Here is a 19,924-nt window from a genome sequence, read left to right as displayed (position 1 = left end):
AAAGCTTTCAAAGAGATGGTTTGGTCCTAATGTGGTTGAACATGTACATGGGAATGCAACTTGTACCTTGCATGAATTGGATGGGACAAAATGAAGATTCCCATCACAGGGAAAAGAATCAAGTTATTCAAAAGAAGAGGTGATATAGATCCCTTTGATTCATAGGAAAGTTAGATTGAAGGCTCTGATGAAATGGTATGGATGTGGATGAAGAACAAGAGTATTATGCGTTAGATTTCATTGAAAGCAATGATCAAATTTACATGTATGTGGACTAAAATGAAGACTGAACCTACAAAAGAGATCTGTGGCACATGCGAGAGGATGTGCCGGTTTAGAGGGGGTGGATTTCTTGCCGTGGTACATTCATGATGTGAGTTTAAAAATATCTACCTCACTCTCAATGCTTTTGTAATGTGGGAACGAATGCTATAATGTACATAGTGTGATATATACGAGAATAAATGCCACGGTTGCAGTCGTGTACATACCTTGATTGGCAGGTGAGGCCCTAGACGTGGCACTATGGCATGTTTTTTCACATAAATATATGCCTAATTTGCTTTATGAATGTACAAATGTCAATTGTTTCTAAGTGGCATGCTTGTTTTGCCAAGAAAATTCAATGCAAATGATGTTCGCCAAAAGTAGCAGGTTTCATGCGTGGGCGTAAAAGACGTGTCCAAAGTGCTTACCAAGTGAAAAAATGAGGTTCAACATGAAATTTAAGCCCAATGGATTTTTCCACAAATTTAGGATTCTTTCCAGTTTGTTTGGGCTTTTTACGAACAAAAAGGGTATTTTTGGGCTTAAAAAGACTAAAAATGGTCAAAAGTAGCTCAAAATGCCACATCAACAATGGTTCTGTCGTTGCCTATGTAGAGACTGAAATTTTAGAGCCAAGAATGAGCTCATTTGGGTATATGAGAAAGGAGATACAACCATTCCTTTACAGGATGCTAGTGTAGTCCCGTGCTACTTCCACTACATGGTTGAGGCTGTGAGGCCTCCAATTAGGGTTTCCCCTGCTCAAATAACTACTTGGGATTCTCCAATGAAGTAATAAAGCTTACATGAAATGGTCGCAATGAAGAATCGAATCGTAAATTTAGGGTTTTTAACAAGTCGAATAAGCACTGCATCTATGCAATTAGGAGTGAGGCTACACCTAATCTTCACACACACAAGATTTTTGAGTTAATCTAGGTTCCTTTTCAAAGTGAAGGTTTCATGGATGGAGTTTTGTTCCTTTTTAGTGTATTTTTAGCTTCAAATTATCTACGCCTTGCTTGATTTTTCTACCAATCCTCACAGTCAGAGACCCGACTCTTTCCTAGTCGCACTGCGCACTTCTTGACAGCGGGTTATTGTATCTATTAGAGTGCAAAGGCATCCGCATCGGCCCCCTCACCCATCGCCTGAGTAATAGGAAACATGCGCAAAAAATTGTGCACAAGAAGCAATGTAAGGAGTTGATGTGTGCACTCCCTTGTCTCAACATTGAAGCTTTTCCAGTAGGCTACACCTAATTGATAGTTCCTCAAGTGAGAATTTAATATCTATTTAAATGTCCACTTGTGTGTGACACTGCAGGGGTGCACACATGCTCTTTTTGAGCATGTACGATGTACATATCTGACAAAACCTAAGTACATTTTGGAGGTACAACCTAAAACACATAAAAGCCAGAGCTCTCTTGTTACAATAGAGTGGGCCAAGCCAAGAACACTTTATAGCATGAAGGTTTTATGTAGAAGACTAGAACACATCATTTCTCTGATTATAAGCTTGTCAGTAAGCTCCTTGACCTTTAATTTTTTTTTAAAGTATGGTTTTCCCAAACACATGTAGATCAGATCAAGCGTGTGCCTACATCTGGAAAGTAAAACATACCACTATCTATCAATCTATGCTGGCTATGGTAGGTTTTGCACACCCGAGTTTGCACATAGCTGCAGACAAAGTTTTTCTTACATCAAGTTGCCTTGTCATCTTGTGAGAACTCAACATCCCTAGTGCTAACTCTGCCAAAAACGACAGAGTTGGCTCTCATCGGTAGTGTTTGAAAAGAAAGAATGAAGCACTTAATTCCCTTGCAAATGTTGCATTAAAAAAAGCACAAATTTGTTGAGCACATAATAGCTTGGCACCCCTTTATGTGCGAAAGTGCTCTAACCACATGGGGGCCAAAGACCTTTACTTTTCTTCATGTTATTGAATGGGAGATAGCTCTATATAAGGGAGTGCCTCAAGCATCATATGTCATGGTAATTGGTGAGTGAACAAACCTTGGCCCAACAAGAGATATTGATTGTTTTATAAGACATATCTTTTATTGATAGTGCAACACATGTGCAAAGCATCAAGATCACATATCAAAAGAAGTAGGCTAGAGCTAACAATGTGTTGAGGGTATCAAAGTCATATATAAGCTAGCAAGAGCCACAATCCTTTCTTCCATGTCGATATGAAACGATATTTATTTGGATAAAATAGAAAATGAGACCTTTCTTCAAATACTTTGGAGATACTCATCATAAATATGCTTAGTTGGAAAACTCTGAATGATGTGACTTGGGAGGCGATGTCAGTGCAATGATAGGACTAGATGGGGACACCAATCTTAAGCCAAGATTTGGACATGCATAATCAGGGGTTCCTATAGATGGTTGAATGACCTGAATGTGTTTAGATAGCTATTCCAGGTTGGTAGTTAGAGTTAGTTTATTTCATACTCATAATTCAGACCAAACTTCAGTGCAATGGAAGACAAAACTGCAACTGGATTGACAAAATATTGGAAAAGATGACTGAAACTGGAATTATAAAGACACTTGAAATGAAACTGGAACTAGAGTTGTATTATTTAGATGATACAAGATTACAACTGGGAAAAGTACTAAATGAGAATACACAACACATTAGAAAATGGCTCAAGATACAAGTATTGGGCTTTGGATTACAACTTAGAGAAAGTTGGAAGAAAGATTCAAAGTCTCAAAATGAGATAGTGGGTCCTATTTATAGTCTCCGATTGGTATCTGAATGACTGTGTACTATCAGTTACCATGGTAAGTGTCTTTGAATTATTGCTTCTAGAAGCCTCTAGTTCAGTCACCGCTAGCCACCTGCTAGGGGCTGTTCCCACCTTTTATATTTCTCCTCCCCTTTCTCGAATTTTGGTATAAATACCAAAATTTTAAGTAGTGCTCTAGTTTTACCCAGTATCTATCCATCTTACTTTGTTCTTGTCAGGTGCCTTCTTCTTGGGATATTTGTGAATTTCTTTGAAGGATTCAAGAGCACTTAGAGCCGCATTGTCCTTTTGAATGACTCTGAATAGGGACTCTTGCTCAAGATGCTCTTTCCGTCCTGTCTTTGTTTACACTTCATAGGGCGTTAGTGGATTTCGTGTATTGGTATCGGGGTCGTACAAGGTGCATTTGCCTCTTGTGAGGCTAGCTCGCTAGCTTATGGTAGTATGATGCAATGTACATCCACCCTTAAGGCAATGGGTGGTTGCATTTGATACGAGCCTCAAATAAAGTCTTAACCATTTCTTTGAACTTGGATTCAAAGTTTTCCTTATTAGCTTATTCTTTTTCTGGGACTTTTGAGGCTTCGACCACTAGCTGAAGATGTTAGGAAATAAGACGTAGATAAATAGATTTTTTAGTAGATTACTTAATGGAGAGAGATAGATTTCACACACAAGAGATTATAGAGTAGAGAGAGAGAGAGAGAGAGAGAGAGAGAGAGAGAGAGAGAGAGAGAGAGAGAGAGTACACATGATATACGTGGTTCACCCAATGTGGGCTACGTCCACGGGAAAGCAGCCACTCAATGGCTTTAGCACTTTAAAAGAAGAAGTAGTTTACAAAGGGATTAAACCCTTGATAGAGCTCCCGCCTTGCTTCACTGTCACCACCTCACACTCACCTTGTTGCATCAACTTCACACTATCAAATGTGTGTAGAAATGGCCTCCTTTTATAGGCCAAAAGGGCTGCCCTCTCTTATGAGAGACAGCCATGTGTAGCCACCCTTGTGCGAATAAGTTCAAATCGGACCCTCCAATCTGCCCATGTGTGGCCGCCCTTGAGAAGACAAGTCCGCTTTCTAATTCGGCCACCGGCCATTGAATTCCGCCACCGGCCACCGGCCATTGACTTCCGGCCATCGGCCATTGACTACCGGCCACCGGCCAACCGACCGGTTGTTTTCGGACCACTTTTCGGCCGCCGTCCGGCCATAATATTCCGGCGAAAAAAAAAGTCTCGGGGGCCTCCGCCCCCGAGGCCTCTAAAGTTGCCCCTGATTCTTGTCCGTGAAAATTTTGGTTTCCGGTGAGTGATTTTCCTTCAGGCACGATGGCTTCTCCTCATAATGGGGGCCTTACAAATGTGCGCTTTTACCACAGAAAATTACAAGGGTAAATCAGGCTCCATACTTAACAATCTCCCACTTGGGGACTGGTCTCCAAACCAAACCTGTGACTGCTTTCCATTCTGGCTTCTTATCCTTGAATGCCGTTTGAAGATGAGCAAAAGATCAACTTCTCCTTGTTGACCACCTTTGTAAACATGTTTGCAGGATTTTCACTTGTATGCACCTTTCCTAGCTTTAGCTGTCCCTCTTCCAAAAGAGTGTGTATGAAGTGATATCTCACCTCAATGTGCTTTGTCCTTGAATGAAAGGCTGAGTTCTTCGCAAGATGAATAGCGCTTTGGCTATCACTATACAAGACACAATTGTCTTGTTTGAATCCAAGCTCTTCTAAGAATCTGTGAAGCCACAGAATTTCTTTGCTTGCCTCCGTCATTGCTACATACTTTGCTTCTGTGGTAGAAAGTGAAACCACTTTCTGCAGCTTTGAAGCCCAGCTTACTGCTGTGCCTCCAATCGTGAACACATAGCCAGTAGTGCTCCTTCAACTATCTTTGTCACGTGCCATATCTGCATCAGCATACCCTTCTAGAAAAATATCAGTTCCTCCAAAATACAAAGCATTTATTGTTGTCCCTTTTAGATACCTAAGTATCCACTTCACAGCTTGCCAATGCTCTTTACCTGGGTTGTCCATGAGCCTACTGATAACTCCCACTGCATGTGCAATGTATGGCCTTGTCCAGACCATAGCATACATTAGAGAACCTACCGCTGCAGCATATGGAACTTTAGACATATAGGCTATCTCCTCTTGTGTCTTTGGATACATATCCTTCGTTAGTTTAAAATGACCAGCCAAAGGTGTAGAAACTGGTTTTGCATTTTGCATTGCAAACCTTTTTGGTACCTTCTTGATGTAATCTTCTTGAGATAGCTTTATCGTCTTCTTCGTCCTGTCCCTTGATATTTTCATACCAAGTATCATCTTTGCAACACCTAAATCTTTCATTGAAAAAGATTTGGACAGCTTCTCTTTTAGGTCTTTGATGTCCTGCATGTTAGCACTTGCAATCAATATGTCATCAACATACAACATTAGGATGATGAATTTCCCATCTCCTCCTCTAAGTCACCGTGAGGGAATGCCTTATTTACATCCATTTGCTCGAGATTTAGATCATGAGCAGCCACAAGGATTAAGAGAAGCCTAATTGAGTTCATTTTTATAACAGAAGAAAATATTTCATTGAAGTCAATACCTTTCTTTTGAGAAAAACCTTTTACCACAAGCCTAGACTTGTACCTGTTCTTCCCACCTTCTTCTTCCTTCAGCTTGTACACCCATTTGTTTTGAAGTGCCCGCTTACCTTTAGGCAACTCAACCAACTCCCATGTTTGGTTGCGATGTAGTGAGTCCATCTCCACTTGCATGCTCTTAGTCCATTGTTCTTTGGATTCATGTTGCATAGCTCCTTCGTATGATTCCGACTCTCCAGAATCTGAGATCAAGAGATGGTTGAAGGAAGGAACAAACCTTTCTGGAGGTCTACTTGCTCTTGTAGATCTTTGGGGAATAGGTTGAGGCTCCTCATTTGGTTGACGTTGTTGCACATTGTCACCATTTGCAGTCCTTGAGTCTTCACCGTCCTCAAGCTCCATGTACTCATCACTTGTTTCTTTTGTTTTTTTTCTTTCCAAGTAATCTTTGTACGTATTTTGTTCGTTAAAAATTACATCCCTACCCCTTAAGATTTTACCATCTTCAGAATTCCATAGGCGATACCCAAAGTCTCCTTCTCCATAGCCAATGAAGAAACACTTTTTGGACTTTGCATCTAGCTTTGATCTTAGGCTTCTATCTATGTGCATGAAAGCCTCACACCCAAAAACTTTGAGAAATGCATAATTCACCGGTTTACTTGTCCATGCCTCTTCTGGAACTCCCCCATCCAATGCCGTTGAGGGTGACCAATTGATTAAGTACACAGAGGTACTTACAGCTTCCGCCCAAAGCTCAAGCGGTAGGCCTGCATGTAGCCGCATGCTTCGTGCTCGTTCCATGATTGTCCTGTTTATCCTTTCCGAAATCCCATTTTGTTGAGGTGTCCTTGGGGTTGTCCTTTGCCTCCGAATGCCATTGCTAGCACAAAATCTTTCAAAAGCTTGGCTGCAATATTCGCCTCCATTGTCGGATCTGAGGCATTTAACCTTGGTACCTGTTTCATTCTCCACAAAGGCTTTCCACCTTTGAAATATGGAAAATACATCGGATTTATTCTTCATGACATAAATCCATGTTTTCCTAGTCGCATCGTCTATGAATGTTACATAGTACAATGAGCCACCAAGTGATGGTGTACTTGCAGGACCCCAAACATCAGAATGAACCAACTCAAGTTTTTTATTTTTTCTTTCATTTCCTGATTTTTGAAATTTTACCCTCTTTTGTTTACCATAAACACAATCTTCACAGAACTCTAAGTCCACTTCTTTCAAACCTGGTAGAAGCTTCTTTGTTTGAAGGATTTGCATTCCTTTGGCACTCATATACCCAAGTCAGTAGTGCCACACCGCACTGTCAACTTCTGTAGTTGCTGCACAAGCTGAAGGTTGCGTGCTAACAGTACACAAGTAAAGTGTACCGACTTTTTCTCCCTTTGTAACCACCAAAGATCCCTTTGAGATCTTCCGTCGTTTGTTTCCGAATGCAATGTTGTGACCTTCATCGTTCAATTGTCCTGTAGAGATCAAATTTTTGTGAAGAGAAGGAACATGCCTAACATCTTTAAGCTTCCATTCATTTCCGTTAGTAGTTTTGACAGAAACTGTACCTTTGCCAACAATCTCACAAGATTCATCATCTCCCAAGTATACATACCCAAAATTACCTTTGGTGTAGTCTTGGAAATGTTGCTTGTGTGGTGTCGCATGGAATGAAGCCCCGGAATCTACTATCCAGGAATTAGACACATTGTCTAATGAGAGAATTAGAGCATCTTGCTCTACTTTACCTGCCACATTGGCCTCCGATGTTGGCTTGTTGTCTTGAGACTCTGTCTCCTTCTTCTTCTTGGACCAGCAATCCTTCTTGACGTGGCCCTTCTTGCCGCAGTTCCAACATTCAAGAACTGACTTTGTGCGTGACTTGCTCCGCCTTGAGCGATCATGACCCTTTTGGTTTTTGAACCTCTCCTTAGGCCTTCCTCTTGTTTCCACTGATAGTGCAGCACTTGATGATTCTCCTCTGCTTCTCCATTGCATTTCCTCGCTTAGGAGAACACCCACAACATCATCAAACTTAAGAGTATTTGTGCCAGAGATAGAACTACTTACAGCCATCACAAGGCTGTCCCAACTATCCGGTAGAGATGATAGTATAAGGAGAGCTCGCACTTCGTCATCGAAATTGATTTTCACCGATCGAAATTGACTTATTTTTGTGTTAAAGTCATTTAGGTGTTCTGCAACTGAACCATTCTCTGCCATCTTTAGATTGAACAAGCGCTTCATAAGAAATACCTTATTGGATGCCGATGGTTTCTCGTAGAAGTCGTCAAGTGACTTCATCAAGTCCTCTGTGGTCTTCATCTCCGAAACATTGAAGGCCACCGTTGACGCCAAGCTTAACCGGCTTGTTCCCAGTGCCTTTCGATCAAGGACAATCCATGCTTCATCTGCCATTGTTGCGGGCTTCTTCGCAAGACCGCCTAGTGGCAAATAGAGGTCCTTCTGGTAGAGATAGTCTTCAATCTGCATCTTCCAATGTTGGTAGTTTTTTCCATTGAACTTCTCAATCTTGAGCTTCCCTTCCTCTGCCATAACTCCCACTCAATTCAAGGAATCCTTTCCTTGAGATAATTTAGCTACGAGCAAACCTTGCTCTGATACCAGTTGTTAGGAAAAAAGACGTAGCCAAATAGATTTTTTAGTAGATTACTTAATGGAGAGAGATAGAGTTCACACACAAGAGATTATAGAGTAGAGAGAGAGAGAGAGAGAGTACACACGATATACGTGGTTCACCCAATGTGGGCTACGTCCACGGGAAAGCAGCCACTCAATGGCTTTAGCACTGCAAAAGAAGAAGTAGTTTACAAAGGGATTAAACCCTTGATAGAGCTCCCGCCTTGCTTCACTCTCACCAGCTCACACTCACCTTGTTGCATCAACTTCACACTATCAAATGTGTGTAGAAATGGCCTCCTTTTATAGGCCAAAAGGGCTGCCCTCTCTTATGAGAGACAGCCATGTGTAGCCGCCCTTGTGCGAATAAGTCCAAATCGGACCCTCCAATCCGCCCATGTGTGGCCGCCCTTCAGAAGACAAGTCCGCTTTTGAATTCGGCCACCGGCCACCGGCCATTGACTTCCGACCACCGGCCATTGACTACCGGCCACCGGCCAACCGATCGGTTGATTTCCGACCACTTTTCGGCCGCCGTCCCGCCATAATATTCTGGCGAAAAAAAAAGTCTCGGGGGCCTCCGCCCCCGAGGCCTCTAAAGTTGCCCCTGATTCTTGTCCGTGTAAATTTTGGTTTCCAATGAGTGATTTTCCTTCACGCACGATGGCTTCTCCTCATAATGGGGGCCTTACAAATGTGCACTTTTACCACAGAAAATTACAAGGGTAAATCAGGCTCCATACTTAACAGAAGAAGCTAGTTCGTGATTTGAATGAGCCTTGTGATTTAAAATTTCCATTGCCCCATTAAGAGTTGAAACTTTTATAAATTGGCAATAAGCTCAATAGCGACGGTCTTTTTCAGTGCCTCCTGCAACAATTGATTCCATGCCAGCCACTCCCTAGAAGCTTCCTCATACCAGATCCTAAGCCCATCTGCTATCTGAATATATCATTGCTGACCTAGTGGCTCAGCGTGAGGTGGATATAGTGCTAGAAAAAAATGAGGACGTAACTCTGCTTCTTTAGGTGGAATGGAATAGAGCAATGTTGAGGAATCAAATACAAACTATAAAAAAATTCATGATCAGTTGATTCTCCTACTGCATCATCTTTCTGGTGATTCAAACCAGATGAAATAAAATTTTTAAGTGCTTCTCCTGCTCTTCAAGAGTTATTCTGGTCTTGGGCCCTTGACTACTAGTTGCATTGTTCTGCAGTAAACTCTTGACCTTAGATCCATGACTCCCTTGACACTTTGTATTTGTATCAACATTTCTTCAATCTGCAGACGAGTACTTTTCCTATACTCATAGGTCAATTTGGTGTCCAAGAATAGCTCTATGTGTATCCCAAAAGACTTGAGATCCGTAGTGGTTAAGTCCTTTACAACTAGATTTACGCTTTGTCATCATTCGTCAGCCACCATACTGGGACCCTGTCCTGTACTTGGACGCAACTCGAATGTGGTGAAATTTGATAAACCATTGTCGTGCCGTGGCACGTTCCTAATGTGAAATTAAAATATCTAACTCACTCTCAATTCTTTTGTTATGTGGGACCGAATGCTATAATGTACATAGTGTGATATATGCGAAAATAGATGCCATGGTTGCAGGCGTGTACATTGCTGGGTGGGCGAGGCCCTAGACGTGCACTATGGCATGCTTTTTTAGATAAATATATGCCTATTTGCGGCTTATAAATGTACAAATGTCAAGTGTATCGAAGTGGCACATTGATTTTGCCTAGCAAAATTCAATGTGGGCAATCTCGGCCAAAAATAGCAGGTTTCGTACGTAGGCATAAAAGACACGTCCAAAGTGATCACCAAGTGAAAAAATGAGGTTCAACATGAAATTTGAGTCCAATGGGATTTTCCCAGCTTGTTTGGGATTTTTACAAACAAAAAGGGCATTTTTGGGCTAAAAATGGTAAAAAATAGCTCAAAATTCCACATCATCGATAGTTTTGTCATTGCGTAAGTAGAGAGGGAAGTTTTAGATCCATGAATGAGCTCATTTGGGTATATGAGAAAGGAGATACAACCATTCATTTACAGGGTGCTAGTGTAGTCCCGTGCTGCTTCCACTACTTGGTTGAGGCTGTGAGGCCTCCAATTAGGGTTTCCCCTCCTCAAATAACGACTTGGGTTTCTCCAATGAAGCTTCCATGAAATGGTCACAACGAAGAATTGAAGCGTAAATTTAGGGTTTTTAACAAGTCAAATGAGCTTCAAATCATCTATGCCTTGCTTGATTTTGCTATGAATCCTCACATTTAGAGGCCCGGTGCTATCCTAGTCGTACTACACATTTTTGGTGAACCTCACATGAAGTAGGCTAGGGTGAGGGTTCAAAATCTTTATCGAGAGTCTCAGTTCAAAAGTTTAAATCTATGGACCAACAAGAGCAACAGGGGTTTGGTTTGATCTAGTCACAATGCAGATGTTTCAAGCTTTTGCAGTGTTTATGAAGGAGCAGCAAGTTGCAGAAAGGAGGGAGATTTCATCAACCAAAGCGTTTCAATCTGTGGTGAAGAAAATGGACCAATTTAAAGGTAAAGATGTAACAAAGTATCTTTGTGGGTATGTAAAGGAGATGGAGCTACATCGAGTGCCCGAAACAGAGATGGTGCAAAGTTTTGAACTAGCTATGGTCCCCGAGATTAGAGCGCATTTAAGGGGAATTATAAATGAGCATGGGGAAACTTGGGAGCATTCAAATTAGCCTTGAAGGAAGAGTATTTCATGGAGGACTCCGAAAGGATAACAAATGGACTTTTTAAGAGTGGGTAGCTCAACCAAAAGAGGGGCTTTTGCCTACCGAATTGCTAAGGGAATTTGAACATCGATATGATCGATTGTTAAGGATTGAAAAGGCTACGTTAAACTCAAAGAAGATAGATCTCTTTTTGCAGGCTACAGGTAAAGAGATTCAAGAGAAGCTAGAGTTACTACATGGGAATAAGGATGCAGAACAAGTCTTAAAGACTAATTGGAATGAAGTTGAAGACGCCATTTCATTGCTAGCTAAGCAAGAACGACAAAAAGACAAGATGATAGTCCACCCTACTGAAGCCCCAAGTGTTCCTGAGAGTCCTATAAAGCTTGTTATTGTGGTTCCCAAGAGTGACAAGTCCATTATAGATGATATTGTCAAGGGAATGCAAGAGCTCAAGTTAAAGCTTACAAGGCTAGAATAAAAGGGGCAACCATCGGGTGAATCTACAGGGCAACGACCTGAAAATAGAGAAGGCTTTTTCAATAGATGCATATGGTGTGATAGTACTAACTATGCAAGGAGAGATTGTTAAAGCTTTTAACATGATTTGAAATAAGAACATTGTTTTCTTTAAAGATGGTAAGATTCACTTAAATGAGACAGGTAAGCTCTTGGGGACAAACTTTGGAAACACGGGATGAAGAAGCTAGTTGAGGACACGACTACTAGCCATTCCATCTCAATGGTTGAGGCAGTCGCCTATGGGTTGAAGGTGGATCCTATTAAGAAAAAAGGATTCATCAGGGTTGGAGAAGAGGAATATAATGGTATTGGAGAATTATGGCCATGGGCGATAGAATCCTCTATGAAGGGTAAGATGATCAAAGAGGTTTTACATGAAGCAGGAGATTGCATTTGGCTAGAAATAGGTTGGAATGACCCTGTGGACTCTTTGTCAATGCATGCATACATTGCCAAATGTCAAGTCAATGAGGCCATTGTCGAAGAGAAATGCAGTCGTGAGAATGGGGATGAAGGGCCTTCAAAATGGGCGACGAGGGGTGGAGGCAGAAATGACATAGTGCCTCCTAGATCACCCCTCACAACAGATGACTATCCCCGAAGTGCCTATGCAAGAAGCCTCTAAAGAAAAGAAGAAGGAAGCAACAAAATCCAAATCAAAGGGTCCTGCCTACAAACTCCAATCTAACATAGAGGCGGCAATCGATCTCAAAAAGGTTTGGGAAGAGAGGAATTTAAATTGTAGGGTGGAATTTTCCTTTGGTGAGGTCCTTGGAATAGCAAAGAGGGAGTTTCATGAAGAAATAATTGATATCATAAAGAGGAAGCGGAAATCGCTTACTGAGTCTATCCATGTACAAGGTGAAGAAGAGATTTTAAATGGACAAGGTGTACAATTCTATGGAGAGCAAGGTAAAGAAACTATTGTTGGGTGCTACAAGTCTAGGGGAGGAGTAAAACACGTTCGCTTCTTGGATGATGCATATGAAGTTGATACCACTCATAAGAGTTTTGACTTGAAGAGTCACTGGGCAAGAGCAACTACTGAGACCCTGGTAAAAGTGGGAGACTTAGAAGAGCCATACATTGCATTGATAGATCATGGGTCAGAAATTAAACTCATGTCAAAGAGTCTTTATCAAAAAGGAAAATGGCCAATTGATATAAATCATGGATGGATGCTTCGTGCAACAAACAATTCATTAGGGAAGTTGTACGGAGCTTGTCCAAATGTAAAGGTGACTATAGGAGATGTGAAAGATGACCAAAATTTCTTTGTGTAGGAGATGTTTACATACCCTCTTATCCTTGGGCATCCCTACATCACTGCTACTCTCATGGAGACCAAGGTGATAGATGATGGGTCATCTTATGCTAGGATAAGGAGAAGGGATAGGAAGAGTGCACTACAGTTCCTTACTATTTTTGTGGACCATGAAAGGAACCGTCAAAGTCTTAGAGAGCAACCCTTGCCAAAGACAAACAAAGAATTTAAGGAAAACAAAGATATCAGGGGTTTTGGCCATGTACCATTGTAGAGCGGGATTGCAGTGGTATAGGAACAGAAAAGTTCTTGCATGATGTATATGCAAATGAAGCATTTTCTTCTGGTTTTGTAGGATTAACAGACTATGGATTTATTGCTTTTACAAAGAGTGAGGACTTAAAGCGAGGTGAATGACAACATGTAACTAGTGTACAAAGAGGTTTGAAGATGAATGGTTTGCTAGAAGATGATGAATGCATTGCAAGTGTGTTTGATGAGTGTTCGTTTGGGGATACTATGCAAGACTTGAAGTCTTATTGGATTTCAATTTGCATATGGAAAGTGAGGCCATGAAAGCATGCTCAATATAAATCTACAAAGTCATTGGGGATTTTAAAAAATGCTCAAGGTGTTGATGTACAAGTGGAGACCAAGTACAAGTCTGTGGCAAAGAAAGTGAAACCAGTGGCATTAACTCCACCAAAAGACTGTATGGATAAGATTGATCAGGCTGCTTTGCAACCTAGTCCTTATGAGCCAGGCAAGATTGGACAAAAGTTTACACATGATACTTTGAAGGATTTAAAGATTGGTTGTAAGGAGAATTTGACAAATGTTGAAAGGGTATGCTTTGAAGAAATGCTTGCCAAACATGGGAAGGGTTTTTCATTCTAGCCACATGAGATAGGGTGTGTTGATCCATCCATTGTTTCTCCTATGGTGATTTGCACTATCCCTCATGTACCTTGGAACTTGAGGCCTATTCCGGTTCCAAAGGCTCATTTTCCAAAACTCATTGAGTTGCTTAATGAAACGATCAAGATGGGTATTTTGGAGCCTTCTTGTGCTCCATATTCAAACAGGTGGTTCACAGTTCCAAATAAAAATGGTTCTTTACGCTCAATTAGAAATGTGGGTACAGGGTCAGTTATAGATGAATTTGCAAAGACATTCACCGAAAGGGCAATATATTCTATGGGGGATTTGTACTCAGGGTATGATTAGTTCTAACTAGAAATGGAAAGCACAGACCTGACTACCATGAGGACACCTTTGGGTTTGGTAAGGATGTACACCTTACCTCATGGAGCAACTAATTCAGTTGCGCATATGATGAATGGTATGAATAAAGTCCTACATGACTTCATACCAAAAACTACAATGCCTTTCCTTGATGATGTGCCAATCAAAGGATGTGATGTAAGTGATATAGATGTGGTTCTCGACTCGAGGGGGTGCCGAAGATATGTGGAAAACCATATTAATAATTGTGATAATATCTTGTCAAGGTTGGAAGAGGTGAACCTTACCTTGTTTGGCCAAAAGTCAGTGTTTGGTGTGAGCGAAGTTCTTATTGTGGGACATATGTGTAGGCCATATGGTTGTCTAGCAAAGATTGATGTGATTTAAAGAATGAAGGAGACATGTATTAATATAACTAAGGTTGAAGGTTCTTGGGTGCATGTGTGTTCTATGTTATCTGGATTTTATATAATGTACATGTGATAGAACCTTTGTATCAGCTTTTGAGAAAGAACCAAAAGTTTCAATGGGAAGAAATGCATACCCATGTCATGAGAAAATTAAAGAAACTGCTTCTTTTGTCTCCAGCTTTGAGGAAAGTAGACTATGAATGTGGAAGATATGTAATTGTGACAGTGGATACTAGCCCCACATGAATTGGATGGGCGATTGGACAAGATGATGATGATAGCAAGCGATGTGGTGAGATTTGGAGGAAAGGTCCTAAGTGCTTATCAAGGCAACTATCCATAGGTAAAAAGAGAGTTATGGGGAGTAGTCACAACTTTGAAATTTGATAGGAGCAAATGTAATAGTGGAGATTGATTTTCTACCCCTTCTTGTAATGATCACAAGTTGCTCAACTCCTGACATTGCTATGTTGAGATGGATTGCCTACATAAAGACCTTGAGTTTAGAATTTAAGCATATTGCAGGGAAAGATAATCCAATTGCAGATATGCTTTCAAGAGCTAGGTGTGAAAATGAAGAAGACATGGTTGTCGAGGGTGATGATGTAGGCACACAGTTCTATAGTATATCTCATGCCAAGGATGATCATGTTGTCCTATCAAATGCGCTTGAGTCATTTATAGAGGACCTATATCAAGGTGATTGGTTGCTCATTGGACATTATCTGAGCACTTTGACAAGGCAAGAAGGGTGGACTCATCAAGAGTTCAAAAGAATACAGAGAAATGCCTTATGCTTTATGGGTTGATCGTACAACTTATAGCTTAGTATATTCCTTTTGAGTTGATGTATGGTCAGAAAACTATAATGCCAATTGAGGATGTATTTCCCACATGAAATGTAATACCTTGGGAAGATGGAATAGTAGGGAAGTCCTTCTTGTTTTGCGTATACAATAGTTAGAAAGAAGACCCCAAGATATTGAGATTGTAGTAGCACGATTGAAAGATGCAAGGTCAAAGAATAAGGACAGAGTTGATAAGAGGCATAGGCTTAGACCTAAAGCTATTGAGGAAGTTGATTGGGTGTTGGTGTATGATAGTAGCCTTGAAAACCAAAATTCAACAATAAGAAAGCTTTCAAAGAGATGGTTTGGTCCTTATGTGGTTCAACATGTACACGGGAATGCAACTTATACCTTGCATGAGTTAGACGGGACAGAAATGAAGTTTCCCATTGCAGGGAAAATAATGAAGTTATTCAAAAAAATAGGTGATACAGATCCGTTAGATTCAAAGGAAAGTTAGAATGAAGGCTCTGATGAAAATGTTATGGATGTGGATGAAGTACGAGAGTTAGATTTTGTTGCAAGTGATGACAAAATTGATATGCATGTTGACTTAAATGAAGAATGAACCTGCAAAAGATATGTGTAGCACATGCTGGAGAATGTGCAGGTTTAGAGGGGGTGGATGTCGTGCCGTGGCATGTTCATAATGTGAAATTAAAATATCTACCTCACTCTCAATGCTTTTGTTATGTGGGACCGAATGCTATACTTGGAAAATTTGTTGTGTTTTTCCTTGATGACATTCTCATTTACAGTAAGATTGAAGATGAACACATAGAACACTTACGATTAGTGTTCAAACATCTACGAGCTCACACTCTGTATTCTAAGCAAAGGGAGTGCAATTTCTTTAAAGTAGAGATACATTACCTCGATCATGTGATCTCTTATTCTGGCATCAACATGGACATTAACAAGGCCGCTTCCATTCTTCGATGGCCACATCCCAACACGGTTGAAGAGCTTCAAATATTCTTAGGCATGGCTGGATTTTATTGACAATATATCCATGATTATGCCAAAGTTGATGTTTGTATGATGGATCAACTTAAACAAAAAGGTAAGACCTTTTCTTGGAAAAAAGCCCAAAAACGCAGTTTTGAACAGCTCAAGGTAGCTATAGCCACTGCTCCCATCCTAGCAATCGTTGAACCACTTAAACCGTTTGTGGTAGAGACTGATCCTAGTGATAAAGCAATTGGTGCGGTACTTCTCCAAGAGTGAAGACCTATAGCCTTTGAAAGTAAAAGTTACATAGAGCTTAGCATAGATATTCTATCTATGAGAGAGATCTATGCCACACTATTTATATGGTGTCGAGTTTGAAGTAGTTTTTGACCATGAGAGTATCAAATGGTTTACTACTTAAACAGACTTGAAGGGCCATAAAGATAGATGGGTAGAAATCCTTCAAGATTATGATTGTAAGATTTGATATCGCAAGGGGCGATATAATGTAGTAGCAGATGCACTATGTCGGATGCCTCAGATTAATTCACTTGCTTTTGCAGAAATAAAGAGTGGATATTTGGAGTCATTACGTGGCAAGTGTGCACAAGATCAATCATATGCTAAAGTGTGGAGTACAATTTTAAGAAGGGATCCCTCACACTCACATGTCTCTGTACAACCAAATCAACATGTCTCTGCACGTGTAGATAAAAACTCCAACACATAGAGCGCTACCCCTACTCAAGAAGAGCTTAAGCAATTGAAGAATTTTTCCATTGATGATGTCTACTTACTCCACAAAGGTAGATAATGTGTGCCAAAGGACTCAAACATTAGGTGCTAAATATTATTAGAGTGTCACAATAGTCCAAGTACTGGTCATCCAAGTATTTGTAAGATGTATGCCTTAGTTTGACGGCAATTTTATTGGCTAGGCTTACATCATGGCGTTCAAGAGTATGTACTAAACTGCCAGCACAATGCCAAGTAAATAAAGCAGAGCGCCTCAAGGTAGGTGGCCTTTTACATCCTTTAGGGATTCCACAAGGTAAGTGGGAGAGTATCTCTATGGATTTTGTAGTAGGACTACCTACTACAAATTGTGGCCATGATGCTATATGGGTAATTGAAGACTGTCTCACAAAGATGGGCCGATTCATTCCCACTAAGACTATGGTTAAGACACTGGAATTAGCATGGCTACTTGTAGAGCATATATATAGACTCTACGATCTTCCAGCTAGTATTATTAGTGACAGAGATAGAATTTTGATAATCACTTCTAGAGAGTTGTGTTTCAAAAGTGGGAAACTAAACTTAATCTTAGTACAACTGATCATCGAGAAATAGATGGCCAAAATGAAAGAGTTAATCAAGGGCTAAAGGATATGCTACGACCGTACGTTAGCAAGAAGCAAAGCAATTGGGAAGACTACTTACCTATATTGGAGTTTCTTATAATAGTTCAAAGCATTTGACTACAGGTGTTGGTACAATGGCTAGATAGACCTGAAGAAGGTTCTCCATGGGAGAATGTCTACGCACTTAAGAAACACTTTCCTACAGTTGTTTTTGAGGACGAAAACGATTCTCCAAGGGGGGGTTATGTAAGGACATGGGTCCTACGGGCAAGGCCACCACCACGGTTGGACAATGTGTATGCTAGGGGGAGGCTATAAGATAGCACGGTTGGGTGGAGACTAGCACACGCATTACCACTGCCCTTTCAATCCAGTAAGATCCTAAAGAGGTAAGGACATTTTGCAACTAGTGGGGACACTAAAAAAATGAATCAAGATCCAATGCTAGCAGTCCATAAATTGTGGCAGGACATGCGGATTGCTAGCATCAATTTTTTTTGTTGTTTTCAATGCCGACCAAATGTCCTAACCTGATTAGGGCCTCATCCAAGTTACCACTTTGTGAAAACTACCCAAGTTAATTCTAGTCGTACATTGTTTTTTGTTGTACAATTTAATGTTAATAATAAAGCCTTTTTTCTAATTGCTTTTGCAGAGTGTTTCACAACTCAGTGGTGATGAAGCTGACAACTTTGATGAATTGGATGAGTTGGAGTATGGTAATATCTATTCTTTCAAGCACTAAAGAATGTTGCAAGAAAGTGTCTCTATCCTTTTCAAGTGAGGTATTCCTATCAGTTGAGATGTTTCATTGGTTTCTTTTAGATCTTGAAAGAAGTGTTGGCTTCTCAAATAAGAAGATATGTATTGGTGGTGCTGAAGTTGTAAGAGTTGCAAGATTATCAACTAACGCAAGTGAGCTATGAGACACCAATTTGTAAAAAACATAAAGGTGTTGTGTTGTTGAATTTATTTGTAGCTTGGCATCTTTAGGTTTTTATTTTGAGGTCAATCCCCCCTCTATGAGTTATAAGAGTCAATGAGAATACAATCAACCAATATGTTGGGACTTGTATCTCAATTTCAATATCGAGCACCCAGACAAAATATAGTTTAGTATGACACACATTTTTTAATTTTATTTTAGATAAGAATACAATCTTCCCTTCCCAATTTTACATTCCCATTTCTTATAATTTTATTTATACAACATCCATAGTTTTGGTATGGGAAAATTATGTGCTTTATACAGTTTATGTTCAAAATTTAACAATCGTGGCAAAGACCTCTCATCAACACCATGAAAAGTGAAGGTTTTTGAAAACTTTTTTTTTAAAGTATTGCAATGTACTCTCAAAAAAATGTAATTGGTTAAGGAGTTGAGGATAACCAACTTTTTTATGGCTCAAGGAGTTGATGTTCAAGGAGTTGAATGAGGAGCTTGAGGTTGACTCATTTGTTATGTTTTACTCTAATTTCCCTCTTGCCATAGTACCAAGTTACGCTTAGATAGTTTCCAATTACTTTTTATGGATATAGTGTTGTTACAATGATTTGAAGGTGTTTCTAATATTGAGATTTATGGTTCATCGTCTAGAAGACTATTTGGAAATTGTTAGTGGGTCACTGCGATTGGACGTATTTAGTAGAGCTATTTTGGTACTAAGATAATGTCAATACTCAAGGAAACAATTTGGATGAAGTACAAACACTCATTGAGGGTGTGAACTTCAAGAATTGAACCTATGGAACTAATTTATCATCAATACTAGCAAATTTATCACTCTCTACTCAAAAAAATCTACCTATGTCTTATCTCACAGCTCTAGATCACCACACCAATTTTTCACTCAAAAAAACTTTGAATGCAGTGAAACTTTAGGAGGAGGTATAATGGGCCCAGGGACACTATCCTATAAATTTTGGTCACAATATGATAAGGTACCAAAATCATGATCCATCATGATCAAAGTTCTAAAAACTCAGGCCTACCATAGCCTGAGCAAGGGTGAGCAAGCATACCAAAACGCGAGTGAATATCTATGATGGTGGTGTTGTTAATGCATATGACCTTACAAGAATACAAAGCAAAACATAATACTAGTTTTTGAAAAAATGGACAGATCTTCCTTTGTATATGGATCAATATTTCAAAAAAAACAATTATCCCTTTAAGGCACCTCACATGAGGATTTGATATTTTAACCAAATTGTTCCAAAGAGTGAATACTTCTCATCCACAACTCAAAACACTAGATCAATAACTCAAAAGTTTCTATCAAAACATGAAAATAACCATATGAAAAC

The 19,924-nt window shown here is 40.1% G+C and overlaps 1 protein-coding gene across 1 annotated transcript in view; it reads left to right on the top strand.

Annotated features, from left to right (window-relative positions):
• LOC147465366 (uncharacterized) overlaps positions 1 to 18,543 on the top strand; it is a gene marked incomplete at its 5' end in the record, with an annotated part of 61,239 nt that extends 42,696 nt beyond the window's left edge. Inside the window, 2 exons of the mRNA XM_086488746.1 lie at positions 18,273 to 18,336; positions 18,443 to 18,543. Coding sequence (XP_086344872.1) covers positions 18,273 to 18,336; positions 18,443 to 18,543 — 165 coding nt within the window. The remainder of the gene's footprint in view (positions 1 to 18,272; positions 18,337 to 18,442) is intronic.
• Between the last annotated feature and the right edge of the window lie 1,381 nt (positions 18,544 to 19,924).

This window comes from Adiantum capillus-veneris, chromosome 1, assembly GCF_014529385.1.
Source record: "Adiantum capillus-veneris isolate H3 chromosome 1, ASM1452938v2, whole genome shotgun sequence".
In the NCBI taxonomy this organism is placed as follows: domain Eukaryota; kingdom Viridiplantae; phylum Streptophyta; class Polypodiopsida; order Polypodiales; family Pteridaceae; genus Adiantum; species Adiantum capillus-veneris.
This window is presented reverse-complemented; position numbering and strand designations above follow the sequence as displayed.